This window comes from Numenius arquata, chromosome 2 (genome assembly GCF_964106895.1).
Source record: "Numenius arquata chromosome 2, bNumArq3.hap1.1, whole genome shotgun sequence".
Classification (NCBI taxonomy): domain Eukaryota; kingdom Metazoa; phylum Chordata; class Aves; order Charadriiformes; family Scolopacidae; genus Numenius; species Numenius arquata.
The window spans coordinates 63,900,331-63,923,323 of record NC_133577.1 but is presented as its reverse complement, the minus strand read 5'-3'; the positions used below and the strand labels follow the sequence as shown (position 1 = coordinate 63,923,323).

Here is a 22,993-nt window from a genome sequence, read left to right as displayed (position 1 = left end):
AAATTCCCGATTGCCTCACTCGTGCTAAGAAAGTTAGTCTTTAATTCACATTTATCAGATTTTCCTCCAGTGCTCACAACTGCTGATTATCCTCCTTAGCCTGTTGTTACAAGAGGGAGTACAAGTGTGAATGTGTAGTTGTCTTTCCCTGTTTTCTCTTTAATTTCACATTTTGGCAGAGACTCGTAAATCTCTTTCTCTCCCTCCTCTCTTTAGAGAGATAGAGGTGGGGAGAGGATCTGTCGTTCATCTCGGTGGCCCGTCCAGCCCAAACCATGACAAATTATTACAGCCCACATTGTTTTCTTTAGAACAATTTTACTGTGTCCTTATTTAAAAAAAAAGAAAACAATCACCACAATCAATCACTGAATAGGTAGCCTGTAACTTCACTGGCTGTGGGAGGAGAGATAAAATAAGAAAGCTAGATAAATAAATAGGAAGAATATCAGACCAAGCTCTGAAAGATACGAGGGCAGGATATGACAATCTTCAGTATTCTGCATTGAAAGGGTACTCCTTGTGAGTTTTGCACCTGAAGGGAATAAAGGTATTAGTTTCAGCCATTTATTTTTCTTTTTATTATTTTAATCTATAAAGCTGTAAGGGGTGCTTAGAGGAGCCACCACAGGAGGCTGTGAACTATGTAATTGTAGGATGGATTTGTTCCATATTTGTTTTCCTGGGTAGTGTGTGCCATTTGTACACTGTGAACACCCAAATCATTTTGTCAGTGACTCGGGCTCTCAGCATTCTAGGCAATTGTTTAGATGCAAAATTGTAATTTTACATCTAAACGAAAACTGTGAACTGTGTGTATAGCATTCATAACTTAAGGGTTTGGAAAAACTAAATACTGAATGCTACCACTTACGTGCTCATTGTATAGGCTCTCCAGTTTCTGTTAAAGCTGCAAATAGTTGCCATCTCCTCTTTTGTCAATTCAAAGTCAAACACCTAACAAGAGAAACAGCTGGAAATCACCTCTCTGAACAAGTTAGAGGATGTAAGCAAAAAATCCTCTTGCCCGAGGAGGAAAGGGTGAAAAAGGATCGCTGCTTGCTCTGCAGAGGGAAGACACGCCGGCCCTGAACATGCCATGCACCCAGCTCACTCATAATCACTCACCTTGGAGTTCTCCACAATGCGCTGTGGTGTGACAGACTTGGGAATCACAATCACATTTCGCTGGATCTGGAAGCGAAGGAGAACCTGCAAGAACAGAAAACTGAATCATCCCTCCTGCTCTGGAGGAAGCAGAGCCTGTTCCAACAGCTGTCTTCCCTAAGCTACACCTGCTTCTGCAGAGCCGCATTTCAAATCACTCCTGTCCCTGTGGCCTAGACAGCATTTCCTGAAGTGCAAACAGAGAAGTGGTGGTACCTCACATGGAAGACCTCCCTTCCCATTCAGTTTTGGGAAAAATCAATTCTTTTCCTTCTCACCTGAACTTTTATCAAGGTTTCATTCTCTGCGTTAGGACTGGAGATGGGAAAACTGAAACATTACAGCATCTGACGGCGGGTCAAGAAAATCATAGAACCATAGAATCATTCAGGTTGGAAAACACCCTTGGGATCATCAAGTCCAACCATCTACCCAACTCTACAAAGTTTTTCCCTACACCATATCCCCCAACACCACATCTAAACGACTCTTAAACTCATCCAAGGATGGTGACTCAACCACCTCCCTGGGCAGCCCATTCCAGTGTCTGATCACTCTCACTGTGAAGAATTTCTTCCTAATGTCCAGTCTAAACCTACCCTGTTGCAACTTGAAGCCATTCCCTCTTGTTCTGTTGCTATTTGCTTGTGAGAAGAGACCAGCACCAACCTCTCTACAATGTCCTTTCAAGTAGTTATAGAGTGATGAGGTCACCCCTCAGTCTCCTCTTCCTCAAACTGAAGAGTCCCAGCTCCCTCAATCATTCTTTGTACGATTTATCCTAAGAGCCCTTGCAAGCATGTGTTGAAGGCCACATAGTAAACAAATTTGCATTGCTACTTAACATCACAGAAGAGCACCACAGGTGACAGGGAATGAAGAATCAGCCTGTCCTTTACTTTGTCATTAGCTGTCCTGTGTGCCAGGAAGGGGTACCCACTGTCTGGCATCTACATACCTGTGCTGGGGTTTTGTTGTGCTTGGCTGCAATCTCTTTGATTTTGGGGTCATTCAGAAGGGAAGGATCCTCTGGCTTAGCCCTACACAGGGGAGATAGATAGCAACAGAATTCTGTGTTTAGGTGAATGATTGATGGTGCACTTACTGTCTCAGTGCTTCAAGCACAAGCCATGCCAACTCCCTCATAAATTGCAGCCTTACCAAGGCCTGTCAGGAGAGCCAAGGGGACTGTAAGCTGTCACAGCAATCCCTTTGGATTGACAGTACTTGATGAGCTTCTCCTGGGTAAGGTATGGATTACATTCAATCTGTTAACACAAGAGTAGGGAGATTGATAGCAATATAACTGCCGTAACTCACTTCAGAGATTATCTCCTAAAGCAATTACAGTTCAATTTTTGCCCCAATGTGCTAGTTTTCGCAAAGTACTATTCAGCCTTAGTTTTGTACAGCACATACAGAAAAGCTTCTTGCATCTCTTGAGTCTTTGCTGTGGGGAAAGAGCACTTCATAAGGCTCATCTTTGGGTTCTTTGGCCCTGAGAAAACATGTTCTGAGGTGCTTCTCTGAGATTTCTAAGCAATAGTTTAGCAAATATTGAAAACTCCAGTGCATTGTATATTCAGTAATAACATGGAGTGTTATAGAAGGATATGCTTGTATTAGAAGGACATACATATATATTAGAAGGACATGCTGCATCTGCTCTGTTCTCTTTCCTTCTCTGTCCTTTCTTTTACATGCAGAGAAAGTGTAAAGTATCCTTAGGACTGATAAGCTCTGGAGAGTGGTATTCAGTGAACCTGAATTGAGAGCTGTAAGAGATGTCTGAATCTGTAAAAGGCCACTCGGAGAAATAAGCATCTACAGCAGGTTATGTAGCTACTGCAGTGGCTGCTATGGGCAGACAAAGACTATGTCAGTATTTGTATGTGTGTATACACACACTTTAGTTTTGTTTTATATAAATAAAAGAGTCTTCAGGGCAGATACCAGGAAGCCACTGGTGTGCGAATACATGCTTTGCTTCTGCATATACGGTTGAAACTGACCTCCCATTTCCAGCTGGGTGAGTGAATTGGGCATGCATATCTGCATGTATGCGTGAGAGGCAATGCATATGTTGTGTGACCAGTTATCTGCTATTAATAACAGATTGATGCTATTACTAATAGCAGAACAAGTAAGGTGTTTTAGGCAGTTATGGTTGTAATTTGTGTACCACAACTTCATCCTTTATCAGGATACAGGAGATTTACAACATCCTCATGTGTACCTAGAAATAATCATAGGGTATTAAAAGTGTTGTTTTCTACTTTGTTCTCCCCTTTTCCATCTCCTTATTTTCAACTGTAATCAGATCTTTATAAACCTTGGAAACTATTCACCTGCAGTCACTTTGCAGCTTACCTGGTTATTTGCAGGCTTGTATTTCAGTCCTGGCTTGTTCAAGATTCTTTCAATCTGCTCATGGTTGAAGTTGGAAATTCCAATGGCTTTTACTAGACCACAGTCCACAAGTTCTTCCATGGCCTAACAGAAAGAGGAGCAAAGTCAGCATCCAGTATACAAGCCAGGGCCAGAAGATGTTCTTCCTGGTATGGCTGGTTTCGCTTCTTTGGAAGGGAAAGACAACTGGAGTTGCAGGTTTTGTCTCTTGAGGAAAAGTGCACACTGGTATACTTGTGCCATGTCTTCCATCTCACCCAAGCCCAAAAGCTCGTTTCTTGAGATGGTAGAAACACCAAGTTAGTTATGTGTGAAAAATAATGGTAATTAATAATGTGCCATTGAGCTAGCACTGGACCGCTGTACCCCAGGCTGTAGGCAAGATCACAACCTGAAATATCTTTATTTCTGTGAAGTGTATTTGAGCAGTTTGAAGAACCATGGTGAAGACAGTTCTGTGATTATTATGTCAAGCAATCTGGTCTGCAGCTCCACTGAAGATTGTCAGCTTGGCTAAACATTATGTTTTGAATAGCTGAATTGTATACCATAAGATAAATAAGAAGTTTGTGACTGCTGAAGGTAATGAGAGCATGGAAAAAACTGCCAAGTCCAGAAAACATCCTTCTCCCACTGTGGCTGAACTTACCTCCCATGTATCTAGAATATCTGTGTTGCTGGGTATTGACATGCCTTTGTCATCTGTGGGAAACAGCTCCTCTCCTGCCTGTCAGTGACAAAGAAAATGCTTGAAACACTCTGTTGGAAAGTTAATAACCTGGGCAACTGAGGACCATGATAGCTTTAACTTCTACTGTGGGAAACACTAATAGTTGTCTACATCATTCATGCAGGTTTATGGCATTTTGCCAGCAACCATTCCTATTAGGAGGGACAGGTGTATCTCCTGGACCCAGCAAAGTGGTGACTCACCAAAACACGTACGGATAAACAAGTGACACCACTTGTGGAACAAAGCAGAACAAACAAGCTTGCTGTACTCCTCTATCATGCCTGGGTTTTTTTTGTTTTTTTTTTTTTTTTAAAGTATAAGGACCTGTTTAGGTCCAAAGGACATTTAAATTAGGTCTAGGGTGAGTCACATCTGCTGGATAATGTATTAGGTACACACAGGTCTTCTGTAAGAGGAGCCTCAGTTTAAGTTGGTGCACTAGGAAAATCAGAACATCTCAGATGTATGGGAACAGAGCTAGGTCCCCACATCTCCCTATTGCTCTACACCTAGTGTATTCTGCAGAAGTCAGAGTATTATGCCATGACACTCTTACTCAAGGGCTTTGTTCCCATAAAACTAACCATGACAGCTTTGAAATTATGCTAAACAGTTGATAAGCTCAAAAGCAAGAGATAGGATGGAGGTTTTAACCTGTCTGTAGCAGAAAGGAAAAGCTAAGACTAGAAATAGGCTAAGCCATCAGCTCCTTTGAAGTACATGAAGTGTGAAACTTGGATGTCAAAAGTCTCACCTTTTAAAATCCAAGGTCTGTGGAACAACACTAAGGCTCCTGCGGCAAAGGTCAGCTCAATCTGTACCGTATTAAGGGCTCAGTGAAAAGACAGAAATGGAAAGTGGAAGTGTATTCTTTTGCTCTGTGATTCTGTAACATGCAGAGGAAAGAACTGTCAGCCAGCGAAGCACAGCCCTCTTTCCCACAAAGTAGGAGGCTAAATCATTGGCAGATGAGTATACTTTGGATTTGTAGAAGACAAAAGTGAGACATAGCCAAAAGTAAAGCAGCAGAACTCATGCTTGAAGCTGGGAGGCCTGACCTTAATGCTAGGTTTGCATCTCCACTATCTAAAGGGCAGAGGACGCTGTGCAAGCAGCAGTCTCAGGGGCAGAGATCAAGATTCGGGCTCACGTGGCCAGAGCAAAGCTGAATGAGCAGCGCTGGAGCAGTGCTGCTACACACAAGAGACACCTGCTCTTTCTGGACTGGAGCAGCAGTAGTGCTGCAAGAGTTTCTGGCAGTTTTGAGGAGGTCTCCCAGGAGGCAAAGCCAAGGGCATTGCTGTTACTGTACCTTGAACCCAAGTGGCCAGTGCATGAGGTAGAGATCCAGGTAATCCAATTTCAGGTCGGCAAGAGTCTTCTGGCAGGCTCCCTTCACCAGAGGCTTTTCATAAAATGTGCACCACAGCTAGAAACAAAAAAGACAAGGCACACCATGACATCCTTGGTTAAAGCTTATGGAACCCTTCTGACTTGTTCAGGAGAGTGCCTGTCCCCTATGGAAGGTGATGGGGAACTAGGTCATTCTGGTGCTCTTGAGATGGGGCTTGCTCACAGAGTGAGCAGGACTGGACCTGTGATACTGAGTGCTGTGGTGGCTTATGTGATCAAACAGGATTGTAAACTGAAAAGCACTAATCCTGCTCCATTGGTCAGGACGTGTAAAAGCCACTTATTACAGACAGATACTGCTTAAAGAGTTCTTTTTATCTTAATTTCAGTGGTGAGCTGAATCTCAGGTTTCCTGCATAAGCAAGGAAAGAAGCACACTTTCTGGGACTGTTTGACTTGAATGCATATTTTGAACAGTCTTGAACATGAATATCTCCATGACAATGGAGAATGGGGAGAATATCTTAGATAACTCTCTACAAGACAAGGTGACAAAAAGGGACTTGGCCTAAACCATGTTCTGAATTACTCCATGCTATATCACATGGTCTTTCCACTTCTCTCTGAATTTCCTCTTATGAACACCTTCTACACAAAGCAGGCCTTCCCCTGGATCCTAGGGCACCAGATCCTTTACCTTACTGACGATGAAGAGGTCTTCTCGTTTCACAACGCCTTCCTTGATTTTCTGCTGGATCCCTTCCCCAACTTCACTCTCATTCTGGTACACGTAGGCACAGTCAAAGTGGCGGTACCCAGCATCGATGGCAGCCATCACTGCAGCTGTTACTTTTCCAGCTGGAGACTGGAAAAAGAAGGTTAAGAACTCAAATCAAAGCATACATGCTATTTCCTAGTTATCTAGAAACTAAAGAAGCACATACAAAGGGGTTTTAAGAAGAGTTCATCTATGCAGCGTTCTTAAAGCTACGTTCATTTTCTAAAATCAGGCTCCAGGGCTTGGAGCCAGCATCCAGCCATTTCTCCGTAGCCCCACTCCCATGCAGGTGCAGCCTAACAGCCAGGGAGAGCAGAGCCCCAGAGAGCAGGACAGTTCTCCAGAGCTGGACCAGTGGGAACAGAGTTTTGTGCCGGGAAGCTCTGCAGTGCCTCTTGCCCAGCACTCCTCGCTTCCCAGTGCTGTTTCTGAGAAGAGAAACAGCAATTGCCCAGCTGGGGGAATTTTAGTTTGATGGAGGGGGCAGTGGTCTACACCTTAGTCATCCACATCACCACGGAGTACGGTACCATGCTCTAGCTCAGCTCCTCCCCTGGGTGCATCCCACCTATCCTTTGAAGGCTGCACCAGCTGCTTCCTTCAGAGGTGGAGGAGATGTACATTTCTATGTGTTTCTATACCCTGAAAGGGCAGGTAAGGGCTGCGCACAAAGAAATGTTGGCATGTCTTGTTCAGACAGATCCAGCAATGTTGGTTTTCAGGCATCGTACAGTTCACTGTTTGATTTTGCAGTCATCGTAACGGTGGCGCAAATCTCTTTTGTCAGAACTTGCTTGAAACGCATGAATTGTCTTCTAAAGCTCCATCTTATTACCAGGTGATTCAAGGTAACCTCACCCGGGATTTAAGTTACTCAGAGGCAGCAGGCGAGCCCGGCATCCCTGGCTGCGGGGCGGGATGGGCAGCGGCAGGGAGAGGGGCCCCGGGAGATGGGGGCAGCCGCGGGAGCCGGGCCGGGAGGGGATCCGCGCTCCCCTGCGGAAAGGATGGAAGGGGGGAAGGAGCCACCTCTTAGGGACCCGAGAGGCCCAAGAATCGCCTCTCCCCCGGGGGGAGGGCGGCAAGAAGGACGGAGAAAATTGAAAAAAACGGCTCAAAAGCAGCGCGGGGCTCCGCCCGCGGAGGGCAACCCCGGCCGGGATGTCGGTGGTGCTGGCAGCGCTGCGCTGGGGGCCGGGCTGGCGGCGGGGACGGGTCCCCGAGCCGGGCTCCCCTCGCCCACTCTCCCTCCCCCAGCCCAGAGCGCTCTGGAACCCCCCCGCCGCCCGGCCGGTGCCCGGAGGAGATTGGCGGCGGTACCGGGTGCGGAACCAGCCCGACCCGTCCGCCCCCTGCGGGGTCCCGACCGGGGGCACCGCCGAGATCTCCATTACCTTCCATGTGCCCAGCCCCAGGAGGGGCATCCTGGCCGCGGTGTTGAGCTGTACGTAGGTCTCCATGGCCCCACACGGGAACGCTGCCGGGTAGCCCGGCCCACCGAGTCCCTTTAATAGCGGCCGGTTCCCGCCCCGCCCCGGGAGCCGCCCGAGGGACAGCCACCTCCTTACACCGCCACCGGCCTCGGTTACGGCGGGACAGCGTGGGTTAGTGCTGGTGCTCTCCGTGTTGTGAGCCTCGGGCTGAGGAAGGGCTCCGAGCCCTTCGGGTAGAGCAGCGCGTCCCCACGACAGCGATGGTGGCCCAGGTTCCTGCAGAGATCCACACAGTGGGAGCGGGCTCTGTGAATTTGGGAGCTTTCAGCCTTCAGCACTCCTCTGCAGGTGAGATGAATCTAGCTTAGGCTTGCAATAACAGGAGAGGAAAAGCGAGCTGTTTTGTAGGACTACTATAGAAAGGAATGATTTTAAAGAAGAGCGTTATTTTTAATGTTGGGAGAAGTTTCCTCTAATATTTTTTTGAAAGTTGCAGAAGAATAGTGAGTTTTCATGAGCGTCATGATGATCACATTGTCCCTGTTTTTTCAGGGAGGTGCAGGCCGTATTTCAGAATAAAAGTGTAGAAATAAATATTAAGTGGTCCATAATTTCACATTACAAACTGGCTTTGAAATTTTGCAGATAAGAGCACGCTGTTTTGTTGAAGTGGTCACAGCACAGTGGAAAAAAAAATCAAAATGTACTTGCAGGACCCAGTAGATGGTCCAGGATGTTATGTTAAAGCCACTTGAGAAGCTTTGCTGCTTGCTTACGCTTGGAGAACTCGTTCATGTGCAAGCATTAGTTGTGAGTATAATGGTACATTTTTCTCTGGCTGCCCTTCCTACAGCAGATGCCGAGCTGCTTTGTACTTACCTGAGGGCAGACAAGGTAATTGGTTGCCTCTTTAATCTTCCTCCTGTTTTTTTTTTTTTTTTTGTCAGCACCACCAGCCATCAGCAGGATGTGATGTTTCGGTTGTATCACGGAGCAGTTATATAATGCAGTGTTTGCCTTTTACTTTTTTTTAATTTTTTTTTTTTTCTGGAGTCCTTCTCTGTAAATCTAAACCATGACATCTGGTCTGAGTACGGTCAGACTCTTGGGGTTTGGTTCAGGGGTCAGGGAAATCAACGGGAAGATTGTGATCAGCCTGAACCTATTCCTCAGTTCTGCTGACAGAATTAAAAGCAAGCTTTTTGCACGAGAGGCCTGCTGCCTTCCCAGTTGAGAGGTTTTCACGCTTCCTTTTCCACTTCCTACTGTCCCTCCATCAGTTCAGGGCAAGAGACCCCAGCCATCTGCAGAGCTGTAGGAAAGCTCCCTGTGCCAGCCATGGCTTTGTGGCTGGTGGGCGAGGGACCAGCGCTAAGGTTAACAGAGGCGCAGAGCTGTTGCACAGAGTGAGTACTGTTGGGGAGGTGGATTACGTGGTGTTAGCTGGGCTCAAAGAGAAAAGTTTTCTATGCCTGATCTCTGCCTTGGTCTTAATTATTAGCAGAAGTCATGTAGAGACTTGTCCTGACAAAGGTTGTCTCCCTCCAGAGATGTCGCCCTATTTTGAAACATCAAAATGATCATCTGCACTGTTAGTAGGCAGTCCTCTTTTTGCTGATGACTGCTAAAATTTTATGCAATATGCATTTCACAATTTTATTTTTTTTTTCAAAACAAGATGTTGAGCCATGCCTGTGATTTGTTTTTTCAGGCAGCCTGAAGACAAGCTGAAGCACCAGTTTGCTTCTGCTGTCCATTGTATTTCCTGGATGCTCAAGCTAGTGGTGGTGTGCTCATGGTTTATTAGTATCAGCAGTGTCATGCTTTGACTCCATATGTTGGAGGTCTTGGTGTAGGAACTGCCAGCATCAGACTTTGTACTGCAGCATCACCAAGGAGAACTGGAGCCATCAGAGAGATGTGCTCTGGAAGTCTGTGAAAGCTTGCAAAGCCCGGCCTGTTTGGCCAGTAGGATGGGGTCTTCTATAAGAAAGAGAAAACCCTGCAGTGTTTGTTCTCATTCTTCTGAGCACGTCTTTGTGGGCAGAGGTTTCAACAGGCTGCCCAGAGAGGTGGTGGAGTCTCCATCTCTGGAGACATTCAAAACCCGCCTGGACACGTTTCTGTGCAACCTGCTCTAGGTGGACCTGCTTTGGCGGAGGGGTCGGACTAGCTGATCTCCATAGGTCCCTTCCAACCCCTTATCATTCTGTGATTCTGTCTTGCATTTCTGTGGCAAGGAGCTGGGTAGAGTGTGTGGTGACATATAACAACACTTGGTGGAGAGCATGGCTGAGAGATGCAATTTGTCCTTCCTCTCATTTTCTTCTGAGATTTTTGTGTTGCTTCCTCTGTGAACTCGTTCTCCTGTGAAGGTGGGTGCTTGGTTTTCCCCAATGGTTTCTTGAATGAGAGATGTCTTGGTCTTTTGACAGAGGGTTTTGGGGAGAAGGTTTGCATTTTGCTTTGCTGTTTGTGCCTGTTGGTGTGAGACTTTCCCCAGATCACGCCAAGACACAGGAACTGTCAGTTGTTTCTCTGTCCTGAAGGCATGGCTGGGGTTGTCGGGTGATGGTAGGGCCTCTGGGAAAGAAGTATTGCATGCATGAGTGGATGCCAGCTAGCTTGGGAAATATGGCACACTGTGTGCTTGATAAAATGCCCAAGGGTTCCTTGCACGAGATGAGGAGCTGTGTGAGCGAGGAAGGGTCTGATTTGATCTGTGTGCAAGGTTTTTGTGCTAAAGCTGGAAGCCTATTGTAGCGCCTTTCAGGTTTGTTGTGTTGACATTTGCATACAGTAATTCTAATTCACCAAAAATCATAGCTTCAAGAGATGAGCAACGTTCGGCAGCTGAGAAGAACAAGACCCAAAATGACCAAAGTGGTTAGGTTCCAGTGGAAACAATCTTTTAACATTAGGATGGCTGCCTTGTTTGCTCCTAGCCTGCAATGACAGAAAAATTCGTCTCCTCTGAGGGCTGGCTGCCCTCTGCCTGTAGGGAAAAGCACCAGGTTACTTTATCGGTGGGAATTGTCCCATGGAGGGATCATGTCCATTAAGTGCGGGTGACTTCACCTCTGTTCACAGGAGAAGGAGAGAGAGCGCATGAGGTCTGGAGAGCCTGAAGAGTGAGACGGACCAGAGCCAAGAGCAGCCCTGGCCCTTGGCGTAATGAATCACACCGAAGGCCACTGCCTTGTTTTGCCCAAATGTCTCTTGGCTGTGACTGGAGCTTGGAGGTTGGCCCCGAGGTAGGTGCCTGCACCCACACTGCAGACATAGAATCATAGAATCATCTGGGCCGGAAGGGACCTTCAAAGGTCATCTAGTCCGATCCCCCCCCGCAGTCAGCAGGGACACCCTCAACTAGACCAGGTTTCCCAGGGCCTCGTCGAGCTTCACCTTGAATGTCTCCAGGGAAGGGGCCTCAACCACCTCCCTGGGCAACCTGTTCCAGTGTTCCACCACCCTCGCGGTAAAGAACTTACTCCTAATGTCTAATCTAAATCTGCTTTTTTCCAGTTTAAAGCCATTACCCCTTGTTCTGTCACTGCAGGCCTTTGTAAACAGACCCTCCTCAGCCTTCCCGTAGGCCCCCCTCAGGTACTGGAAGGCCGCTATGAGGTCTCCCCAGAGCCTCCTCTTCTCCAGGCTGAACAACCCCAGCTCCCTCAGCCTGTCCTCATAGCAGAGGTGCTCCAACCCCCTGATCATTTTCGTGGCCCTCCGCTGGACCCTCTCTTATCAGGTCCATGTCCTTCTTATACTGAGGGCTCCAGACCTGCACACAGTACTCCAGGGGAGGTCTCACCAGAGCAGAGCAAAGTGGCAGAATCCCCTCTCTGGATCTGCTGGCAACACATCTCTTGATGCAGCCCAGGATGTGATTGGCCTTCTGGGCTGCAAGTGCACATTGCCTGCTCATGTCCAGCTTCTCGTCCATCAGCACCCCCAAGTCCCTTTCCTCAGGGCTGCTTTCTAATACCTCATCCCCTAGTCTAGAGGGCTCTAACATCTAGAGTTAGATGAGATGAATTCCCCCCGAGAGACTGCTGCACGTGATCAGGGAGCAAAGAACAAGTATGGCCAGTGCAGTGTTTCAAAGATGGAAATGCGTTTAAAAGAACCCCAACACACCAAAAAACAAAAGGGCAAGCATCGCCCCTTGTAAATTCTGATATTTTTTTTTGTTTTGTTTTAGCATTAAGATTTGTGCTCTAGTATTGCCTCATCTTGAGGGTGCATGTTACCTTCTTTTGGAAGTTTTGGTTGGAAATATTTGGATGATCTTCATTTGAAAAGCGTATTAGATATATTCTAGGGACTTTTATATATTTTTATATATTACTGTATCTTATGTGATCTCAATATATAAGTGTACGGAGCAGAATATTAGCATGTTGTGTTTTTCTCCTGTTGGAATGAGTGAGAATAAGTATTAACAACACCTAAAGTTGTAATGTAGCTGAGGTCCATTGTCCCGTCTCTCTCATAATCATAATACTCAAGCCCACAGGGCAAGTTTTTATTCACACCTCATTTGAAAACAAAAGCTTTGGAGTTTTTTAGTCACATAAAAAGCCGGCTAAGTTCTTTTTGCATTTGTCATGGGGTAAGGGGGCACCAGGCACCGTGACACTGCTAAGCTGAATTCACCAAGTAGACCAACTGAGGAACAGCTCATCAGGGTGAACGCTACACATGCACAGCATGACAGTTAACTGAGACCACCCTCACCTACCACTCCAGTGAGTCAGAGCGCTCTTACCTTGGGGGGAAAATACAACACTCAACTCTGCCCTGTCTCAGTCAGGCTCCGGGCAGTGGCTCAGCACCAACACATGATATTACACCTTGTGTCCTCATCATTTTAGGTATCTGCATAATGATATTTCCCTGTAGTCTCTTTTATTGGGGGATTTTATAGCTAGATGTCAGCACAGGCTGGCAGCCAGATCAGTCCACACTCTCACCACATAGCTCTCCAGCACTTAAAGGTATTGTTTTCCTGTCACTTTCACATCCATAGCTCATATGCACCAAGACTCTGCCTCCAAACATAATTCTTTTTTCTACTGGCTGCTTAGCCATGGGTCATTATATCCAGTTATTCTGCTCCTGATCAAGGCAAAATCTTTGTGTTCCTGTGATGTACCACCTCTCAGCCTTCCTTTCATCTGTCAAACATCTTTCATACATGCACTTATATTTAGAAAATGATATACAATGCAAGTAGCTCAAGCTTCTGTAAGTGTATTCACTTGTTGCACACTAAATTACATTAGAAGTTAGTATGGCACAAGCAAGAAGTCAAGGATTATTATTAGGTAATATTACTATTTGGGTCCTAATACTATTAACCTTTACAAAAGCAGGTTTTCATTAATCATCTTCTCAAACAAGTTTCTGGACCACCCAGGTGCTTAAGATACAACTCAAACTTCATATGCTTTTGTCAGACCCTACAGCTTGATCTGGTGTGGATGTTACAGATCAGGGGGCAGTAGTTGTACTGCAGATGCCCTGTGTCCACTAGCACAAGGCACATTGCAGTTATTGACTCCTGAAGTCCCATGCTGTTCACCTCCTAGCTATCCCAGCGCTGCCCAAGAAAGCTTCTCCACCGCAAGGGATAGGCTTTATCAGGGAAAGCTTTACTCACACACAGAGTTACATTTAACAGGGTCAGCACAGCCTGGAGGGAACATGACACTTGCTCCAGGCATCTCAGAGTCGGGCTCTGGGCAGCAGCTTAGTCCTAACAGTTCCACCTTGCACCCTCTCTTTCTCTGCAGTATCAGACCTCTGCTCAATGCACTCTCCCCTCTCCCCCCAGTCTCTGTTACTCTGGGTTTTTATAGCCAGATGTCATCACAGGCTACCAAGGAAATCAGTCCACAGTGGTATCACTGTACAGCTTTTCAGCTGTTGGTCTCCCATCGCTTGTTGATCCACAGTCCATACTAGGCTTGTCACACTCGACTGTTCCTGGCAGCAGTGCTCTGTCAAGCAAAGCTATTAATACCAAGTTAATTCAACTTCTGATCAAGACAAGATCTTGATGGTCCTGGGACATCATTTAAAATTGAACGTGGATGGTGGTTTCCAATGACATTGTTGATGCAAGTGGTTTGGTGTATAAGTTTTTCACATTAGAATAGAACTTCTAAACCAGCAGTAATCTAAACATTTATGTTGGATAAGAATAAAATTGAACACTAATCTCTGCCCAGCTTCGGCCTGTAAAAGAATGTGACTGAAGTAAGGCCCAGTATGACTTGGTATGCATTTGTAGGTCTGGACATTTCTCCCATTTATTCTTCTTTCCAAGAAAGCTTTGGGTTGCACTCTAGAAGTGAAGCTAATTGTTGCCTCCTAGCTTCAGGCAGTGATTACATAGTTAGTTCTCTCAGGATGGATCTTCTTCTGTGCTCACATACCCTTGCATCGACACTATTTAAGGCTGCAGGGTAAGACAGAAGATAAAAATCAGTTGCCAGTTCATTCTTCCTGTTTTCTGCTTTGCTATTTCAGCTGTGCAGAGACACTCATCTAATGAGTAGAGAATTATTAGAGCCTGTATTTTGTTCTTTAGAACAATTTTAATGTTTCCTTCCACCAAAGATGAAAAACCCAAACAAATCACTGAATACACATCCTATGCCTTTGCTGGCAGGAGAAATACAGTGTTCAAGCTACATAGTGGAAAATTCTAGGCAACGGTAGAAGCTCATTAGACCCCAGAGGCCTGCAGTAGGGCAGAATAAAACTATCTTCAGTATTCTGCATTGAAAGGGTACTCCTTGTGATTCTTGCACCTGAAGGAAATCAAAGAGGAAAGATTAGTCTCAGGGTTGAAATAAATGCTATATAGAACTATACTGGGTGTATAAAGGAGTCTTCAAGGGAGGCTATGAATTGTTTAACTGCAGAATGAATTTAAGAGACTTTTTGGTATAGAAATGGCACACATGACCAACAAGTTCAAGTCTTTTCCTGTTGTTCACACACTGAACAGTGATGGAACCAACTTACTTTCTAGATGAAGAATTGAAGATAACACTGCTTACAGAGGAAGAAAAAAAAAAAAAGGCAGTTTCTGTGGCCTTTCAGCCAAGACTTCTTGTCTGGCTATAGGCTTCCTAGATGCACATCTGCAAGGAGTCGTTTTTCATACCGCACTTCAGATGGTCATTCCCTCCCCCAATCACCTATGTAAGAGCTGACATCAGTTTATAATAACTCATAGAAAAAAAAATACCATAAGTTTAATAGTGCCTAATGTTCATTTATCCAATATGGACAAGGCCAAAGTTATCAACTAGAAGCCTCCTTTTCGAGTTCCAGACACACAAAGTTTCACAGAGAAAGGATTCACAAGTACATAGTATGACTTATCCTTTAGTCAATAATAGAGTAAAAAATTTAACTCCACTAAGATGTTAAATAACAGATGCTTCAACCCTCAAATTTCAGATTTCAAAATATACTAATTTTAAATAACTATACCAGTACCTGTGAGTTTAGAATAAAGATTATTGAAAATAAGAGTTTGAAGGAAACAAGCTGTCACTTACGTGACCATTTCACAGATCCTCCAGTTTCTGTTTAAGCTGAGAAGGGTTGCCATCTCCTCTTTAGTCAGTTCAAAGTCAAACACCTAAAAAGAAAAACAGCTGGAAATCACCTCTTTGAACAAATCAAAGCAGAAGAAAGATTCACAAGATTAAAAAACAAGTTCACATCAGAAGGAGTGCTGGTTAGAAATGATGGCTTTATGAGACACGGAAAGGAAGAGAATTCTCTTCAGATTTTTGAGACCTTACTAGCAGAGGGAAGAAACAAAAAAAAAGATCACCAGTTGCAGTTACATGCGCCAGCTTTTCCAAGGTGTTTGGTGAGCACTTAGTGTTGCAGAACACCTCTATTTGTGGAAGATGCGTTTCTCTCAAATTCCAAAGAAACATCTGGAAGCCTTTCATATTTCAATAAATCCAGCTATGTTACTCCTGAAATCCTGATGTCCAATATCAGGAAAAAACCCTTGACTTAACAGTCAGAGGAGCAATGCTGTTTATTGACATCAGGACTCTTCCCTTAACATCGCTCACTCTGTGTTTTGAGGAATGTTACTGCATTTGGACTCAAAGCAAGCCCTGCCCACCACTTCATCCACAAGTCACAGAACAGGAAACACTACGTAAGATGACTGATAAACTCTCTCTCTTTTCTCCAACTGTAGTTTTCATTGTAGCCCTAGCTTCCAGATAGACAGAGTCCAGTCCTCTTGCCTGAGGAAGGACAAAAAAGGATCACTGCTTGCTCTGCAGAGGGAAGACATGCCGGCCCTGAACATGCCATGCACCCAGCTCACTCATAATCACTCACCTTGGAGTTCTCCACAATGCGCTGTGGTGTGACAGACTTGGGAATCGCAATCACATTTCTCTGGATCTGGAAGCGAAGGAGAACCTGCAAGAACAGACCACTGAGTCAGAGAGAGGGTGGCTCCTGCTCTGGAGGAAGCAGAGCCTGTTCCAACAGCTGTCTTCCCTAAGCTACACCTGCTTCTGCAGAGCTGTGTTTCAAATCATTCCTGTCCCTTTAGCCTAGGCAGCACTTCCTGAAGAGCAAAGAGGGAAACAATGCAGGCCCACATGGAAGGCCTTCTTTTCATCCAGCTTTGGGACAGTCAATTCCTTTTCTTTCCACCTGGACTCTCAGCAGCCTATGCAGGGCTTTCCTTCTTTGCAAGAGGACTTGAGAGGGGAAGCAACATCTGAAGATGGGTCAAGAACCTTCACCTTCTGGCTGAAAGCCAAAGAGCTTCTTCAAGTATCTACTGTAGGCCACATAACAGACAACCTGCATCGCTACTTAACACCACAGTTCACAGGGAACACGGTCAGAGGCTGTACTCTCTCTTCAGGCATATTTTCCTTAATGGCCCTGTTACAGAAAGGGGTACCTACTGTCTGGCCCCTACGTACCTGTGCTGGGGTTTTGTTGTGCTTGGCTGCAATCTCTTTGATCTTGGGGTCATCCAGAAGGGAAGGCTCATCTGGCTTAGCCCTACAGAGACAGAAGGGAAGAAATGGCAAAGAATATCTGCAGAAATATTCTGACTAGTATGAATATCTTTTTTTTTTTTTTTTAAAGAAGTGTGCACATACACCTGCACCGTTACTCATTCAATTAGTCTGAATGCTTCAAACTTAAACCACACTAATCTACTTGGAAGTTACCTGTCAGGGCGCCCAAGGGGACAATATGCTGTCACAGTGATCCCTTTGGATTGGCAATAGTTGATAAGCTTTTCCTGGGAAAGGTATGGATGACACTCGATCTGCCAACACAGGAGTAGAGACTGTGTAGAACTACCGTAGTGTTCCCATGCTCCAGAGATTTTCTTTTCAATCTTAATTTCTTAATTACAGGTTGCGTTGATCCTACCCTGCATGTGATCTGTGTGACAATACAAGACTATAATCCTGCAGGGCACCAACTTTTATATTGAGTCCTTATGTGCATTTTTGAATTGTGTTTTGAGAAGCTTTATAGAAGTCATTGACTACAGTCAGAATCACAGCTCATACCTGGATTCTTTATCCCTCCAGAGAGAATGCTTCATAGGGAAATACTCCAGAATTTGTAAACAGTGGTTGAACAAGGTGAGACTAAAAGGAAATATTCTGTTCCTTTTTGTACCAAGAAATATTTACAGAGAGGGATTTAAAGTACATGCTGCGCCTACTTTGTTCTCCCTTTTCCCATCTCCTCATTCAACTGTAACCAGATCTTTGTAATCCCTGGAACCTATTCACCTGCAGTCACTTAGCATCTTACCTGGTTATTTGCAGGCTTGTGCTTCAGTCCTGGTTTGTTCAAGATTCTTTCAGTCTGCTCACGGTTAAAGTTGGAGATACCAATGGCTTTTACCAGACCAGCATCCACCAGCTCTTCCATGGCCTAACAGAAAGGGAGGCAAAGTCAGCATCCAGCATACAAGACACGACCTGAATACGTTCTTCCTGAGGTGGCTTGTTTCCCTTCATGGGAAGCACAAAATATGTGTCTGGACTTGCCAATTTTTTGATTCTCAAGGTGAAAATGGGTACTGGTAATATCTGTGCCATGTCTTCTATGACACCAAAGCCCAAAATCATTGTTAAGACTCAAATTCACCAAGTTACACAAGGAAAAGAAGATTCTAAGTCTCCTATTGTGACAGCACTAGAGGGCTATGCCCTATCAAGATGGCAGGATCACAACCTAAGTGTGTATTTCTGCAAAATCTGTTTGAGCAGTTCAGAAACTGCATTGAGAACTGTGGTGAAGAAAAATTGTACAGTTATGATCAAGAAAGTAACTTTTTCTACCCTCAGTTTCATCTGCAGCTCCACTGAAAGCCACTGTGCAGCTCAGTGACTTGAGATGCTAATGCACAGTGAACAGGAATAATAGCTTGCCTAAGCATGCACATTTTTAAGAGCTAGCACATACTTTTGCTAATTCTTTCCAACTAATTTGGCATACATGCATGAGCCATTCTGTGACTGCTGAAGCTAACAGCACTGCTGGGGACAGAAGACATGATTCTTCCACTGTAGCTGAACTTACCTCCCATGTATCTAGAATATCTGTGTTGCTGGGTATTGACATGCCTTTGTCATCTGTGGGAAACAGCTCCTCTCCTGCCTGTCAGTGACAAAGAAAATGCTTGAAAATTTGTTGAGAAGTTCACTTAATACCACGAGAGCTCACTACCACAATAGCTTCAACTTCTAGTGCAGGCAAGAACACTAAATTCTTGTCTACATCCAGTCATTCCTTCCTGAGGAGCAGAGCGGGAGGAATTGAAGGTATTTTTGTCAGTGACCATTCCCATAAAGACAAGATTTTCTGCTGGACTCCTCAAAGGGACAACTCACCCAAACATCTACAGGGAAGCACACCACTCAGAACTACAGCTTCCAGTCTCATACCTGTTCACTTCATCTATCGTTCTTTTGTGCCCACTTAGGAAGAACTGGTTTGTTCTTTTTCCAGAAGGGCATCAGGGGACTTAGGTACTTGGAACATGTAGCTTTGGGCTATACAATACCATATCTGATGAAAAGAGGTATTATCTGCAGTGACAGTTCTTCCACGACAAAGCTCAGTGTAAACCTACTAAGAAAGTTAGAAAAGATTTTGTGTACGAGTTCTGAAAAGATACCAAGACAGAACTGTGTTTAACAGCTGTTTGCTACTGTCACCTTTCGACAGTTTCATTTTCACAGCTTCGTTAACATACAGCTAAAATAGATTATGAAATAAAGATAAGCATCTCAAAAGCAACAGGTAGGATGGAGACTGATCAGACTGTAGCAGGAAGGAAAGGCTAAGACTAGAAATAGTCAAACCGACATCAACTCCTTCACTAATCTGTGAAGGAATGTAGGCCCCCAAAGAAGTTTCACCTTTTGAATTCCTGTCTCAGTGGAACAACACTAAGGCTCCTACAGGCAAGGTCAGCTCAATCTGTACTGTATTAGGGACTTGGTGATTAAACAGAGAAATGGAAAACAAAGATTTTTCTCTTGCTTTGTGATTCTGTAACACACAAAGGAAAATTTGTCAGGCAGCAAAGTATAGCCCTGCTTCCCATAAGGGGTAATTCTGCGATAATCATACACCGGTTTGTAAAAGAAAGGGAGAACAGCCTATCTTACACTTGCAGCTGGCTGGCTGCCCATAGTTTTCAGACCATCATTCCCAGGATCAAAGGGGTACGTGAGCAGCAGTCTTGGGGGCAAAGATCAAGAGCCTGGCTCACATGGCCACAGTAAAGCTAAGCACCAGAGCAGTGCTGGTTCACACACCAGACACGTGATTGCCTTTCTCAGCCACAGCAACTGTTGGGCTGTAAAGCCATATAGTTCCCCAAAAGCCATAGTCAAAAGAAACAAATCCAAGGGCATTGTTGTTACTGTACCTTGAAACCAAAAGGCCAGTGCATGAGGTAGAGATCCAGGTAATCCAATTTCAGGTCAGCAAGAGTCTTCTGGCAGGCTCCCTTCACCAGAGGTTTGTCATGAAATGTACACCACAACTAGAGAAAAAAAACCAAGGCACACCATGACCTCCTTGGGGTAAAGCTCTTGGGTGCTCTCCTGCACAGGACAGAAATGCTCCATCTTCTTTGGAAGACAATGTGGAATGAGGCCATCCTGATGCTCTTCAGATGGGGCTTGCTCTGTGATGGGACTGGCCTGTGACACTGAAGGGAGTACATGCAGTGGCAGCACATGTGTTTGAGCAATACCATAACAGACAAAGCCCTCTGGTTCTGTTAGTTAGAACATCGTTTGTAGGGTCTGCCTTTGCAATAGGTGGCTTTTAAATGAAGACACATATCTGTCATTCCTGACCATGCATAAAACTCCTGCATTGAAATACAAAAAAAGCTACAAAGAAATTGTTGGCACCAGCCTTTACCAAGGTAAAAAGGAGCTTCAGAAGCCAGCTAAATATCCTGTTTTCCTTAGTAAGCAGAAGAAAGAGCACCCACCAACCATACCTTCCGTGGGACAGGTGCTGAGCAGATTACATTGTCCCCAGGTGCCCAGAACTTCAACTTCCTCACACAGCAGGGACACCCCTTTGGCAGGACTGTGAGCCCAGCTGCTGGAACAAGCACCAGCCACTGCCAGGCTCATCTCTGCTGTGCCTCAGCAGTCAGTGAGGTGCCATTACCAAACCGGTTCTGCCTCTGTATCAGTCCTTTACACCGAGTGATCTCAGACCTCTGCATCACAGGTTTCTACCTTGCTTGGTGCTGCCTGGCCCACACTACCTTTTCCTGCTGCCCTTCTTCTGCAACAGCTGGTCTGCAGGTATGAGATGCAGGGCCAGGTTCCTCATCATCCATCTCCCAGCACTTCTGGGTCTTCTCAGCAGAGTGCCAGACTACAGCAGGGCTGCGGGGCTCAAGCTCTCAGTAGATTTTTTGGGGGAAAATCAGAATCTTGACTTCCTTTGGTGTTACTGGATTTACTGGGGAAGAAAGCTGCCACCAGACAGTTAGAGTAAGGGTGATTGTTCTTCCTGCTCAAAGCTCAGGGGGCCTTCTCTTCCTATCTCATGGCCACACCAATAAAAATTGCTATCAGCGGACAGGAAGAAATCAAACTGTTATCACTGTGCTGATGAAGTGAAACAAGAAAGTATCATCAGGAGTGATCTCGTTTACATAATGAGTATCTCCAATGCTACAGCATAAAACTACTTTAGTTTCTTACCATAAAAATATCACAGGTAAAGCAGGTCTGTCCACGATCCAAGACTATCTGACCCTCACCTTACTGACGATGAAGAGGTCCTCTCGTTTCACGACACCTTCCTTGATTTTCTGCTGGATCCCATCCCCAACTTCCTTCTCGTTCTGGTACACATAGGCACAGTCAAAGTGGCGGTACCCAGCATCGATGGCAGCCATCACTGCAGCTTCCACCTTACCCGGGGGGGACTGGGGAGAAAAAAAGGGTATGACATATCTTGATTTGGGTTTCTCAACGTACTGCCCCTTGGGTAGATAAACACGCAGAGGAGCTTTAACAGGAGCGTTTTCATGAGGCTTTCTTAGGTCTGTATGCATCTCAAGCACAGGCTCCTGAGCCGACTGTCACCTCCAGCCACCCCGCTCCACTCCCAGGCAGGGCTCAGCCCAACACCTTTGCCGAGACGAGGCCCCAACAGCGGGGCCGTTCTCCAGAGCCGGGCCGAGGCCTCCTCACCTCCCCACCGCTCTGAGGGGAAGCCCTCGGCAGCCGCCAGCCGGGTCTCGGGCTGGCTCAGCCCCGCGGAGGGGCCTCGGCGACCCCGCGTCCCTGGGCAGAGCCCCCCAGCGGTGTGGGAGCTTGGGCTGCGGGCAGGGAGGGACCCTCGGTGCCAAGCGCCGGAGCGGCACCGCCGTACCGAGAGGGGAACGCCGGCCGGGAGCGAGAGGCCGCGGCATGGCGGCGTCCCCCGGCCGCGCTGCGTGAGGGCTCGCCACGGTTACCTTCCATGTGCCCAGCCCCAGGAGGGGCACCTTGGCCGCGGCTCCCAGCCGCGCGTAGGTAGCCATAGCCCCGCTCGGGAACGCGCCGCCCGCCCAGCGCTTCCACAGCGGCCGGACCCGCCCCGGGGCTGCCGGTACGGCCCTTCCTGGGGGTGGTGCTCCTCGGCTCACCCCGCCGATTGGTGGCGCTCGGCCTCCCCCTCCTTAATAGCCAATCAACGCTCAAGTCCTGCCCCCGTGGCAGCACCGCCCAATCAGCAGCAGAGCGGAGCAACCAATGGGGGTCCCGGCCGGTTGCTATGGTAAGGTACGGGGTGGCGACCACCTGCCTGTGTGTGTGTGGGGGGGTGCCCGGGGCTGGTGCGCAGCGCCCAGGGGCTGCCCCCAACGCTGCTTCCTGCTCCGCCTCGGGCCGCTTTGGTACTTCGAGAGCGGCGTTTCCCAGCGGAGCCGACGCCACAGTCAGGCGGGCCCGACTGCTGAGGCTCGGCGCCGGGCAGCCGCCGTGGTGGACGGAGGAGCCGTCCGCCGGGGGCCTACGGCAGAGGACTAGGCCGTAACGGCCGGGCTGGGGCCCAGCGGGCCTCACACCGGCTCCCCCCAGGGCAGGCCAGCCCCAGCTCAGGCGGGCTATCTGCTGAGGCTCGGCTCGTGTGGGCTCATGTGAGAGCTGGAGTCAGTTGCAAATGGCGGAGGTGATGGCCACCAGTGGCGCTTTGGCTCACGATTTGTCATCAGTAAGGCCAGGAGGGTGACCTGAAATGAGTCAATTGAAGAGGAGTCCCGAGGTAGGGCATGAGACAGAGGTCTGTCAGCGCGTGGAGCTGCTCCATCGCTGCTGGCTGCGTGGCTCTGGGCTGTGAGCCATGGGCTGTGGAAGGGCTGAGCCCTTTGACTGGAGCAGCGTGTCCCCACAGCGGTGATGGTGGCCTGGGCTGGTCCTAGGAGCCTTGTCACTCTGCACACTGATGAAGTGAGATGGCTAGAGAAACCTCAGTGTGGCTAGCTTGTGAGAGTGGGGAGCGCCCTGTTCCCCTCTCCAGATGGGACAAACGCAGCTTTCAGTTTGGGGT

The 22,993-nt window shown here is 46.8% G+C and overlaps 2 protein-coding genes across 2 annotated transcripts; both read right to left on the bottom strand.

The window, feature by feature from the left end:
* Positions 1-492: 492 nt before the first annotated feature.
* LOC141462552 (aldo-keto reductase family 1 member B1-like) lies at positions 493-7,900 on the bottom strand. Its single transcript, XM_074144473.1, has 10 exons — positions 7,835-7,900; positions 6,360-6,527; positions 5,622-5,738; positions 4,226-4,303; positions 3,538-3,660; positions 2,329-2,435; positions 2,126-2,207; positions 1,129-1,212; positions 875-957; positions 493-535 (listed from the first exon to the last, which is right to left on the bottom strand). Exons 1-10 carry the CDS (start codon positions 7,898-7,900, stop codon positions 493-495), a joined length of 951 nt encoding a protein of 316 aa, XP_074000574.1.
* Positions 7,901-12,424: 4,524 nt separating this feature from the next.
* On the bottom strand, positions 12,425-22,038 carry LOC141462554 (aldo-keto reductase family 1 member B1-like). The gene is made up of 10 exons (XM_074144474.1): positions 21,921-22,038; positions 21,219-21,386; positions 19,854-19,970; positions 18,497-18,574; positions 17,723-17,845; positions 17,122-17,222; positions 16,867-16,948; positions 16,265-16,348; positions 15,454-15,536; positions 12,425-14,694 (listed from the first exon to the last, which is right to left on the bottom strand). The coding sequence occupies exons 1-10, from the start codon at positions 21,984-21,986 to the stop codon at positions 14,652-14,654; spliced, it is 945 nt and encodes a 314-aa protein (XP_074000575.1). The 5' UTR covers positions 21,987-22,038; the 3' UTR covers positions 12,425-14,651.
* Between the last annotated feature and the right edge of the window lie 955 nt (positions 22,039-22,993).

Excerpts from the sequence above, each read along its gene's own strand:
- LOC141462552 (XM_074144473.1), bottom strand. The coding sequence starts at position 7,900 with ATGGAGACCTACGTACAGCTCAACACCGCGGCCAGGATGCCCCTCCTG. Across the intron at positions 4,304-5,621 it reads ACTGGCCACTTGGGTTCAAG|GCAGGAGAGGAGCTGTTTCC; the intron begins GTACAGTAACAG and ends TGTCACTGACAG. Across the intron at positions 2,436-3,537 it reads ACAAGCCTGCAAATAACCAG|ATTGAATGTAATCCATACCT; the intron begins GTAAGCTGCAAA and ends TTGTGTTAACAG.
- LOC141462554 (XM_074144474.1), bottom strand. The coding sequence starts at position 21,986 with ATGGCTACCTACGCGCGGCTGGGAGCCGCGGCCAAGGTGCCCCTCCTG. Across the intron at positions 21,387-21,920 it reads TGGGGCTGGGCACATGGAAG|TCCCCCCCGGGTAAGGTGGA; the intron begins GTAACCGTGGCG and ends TTTTCTCCCCAG. Across the intron at positions 19,971-21,218 it reads ACCTCTTCATCGTCAGTAAG|TTGTGGTGTACATTTCATGA; the intron begins GTGAGGGTCAGA and ends TTTTTTCTCTAG.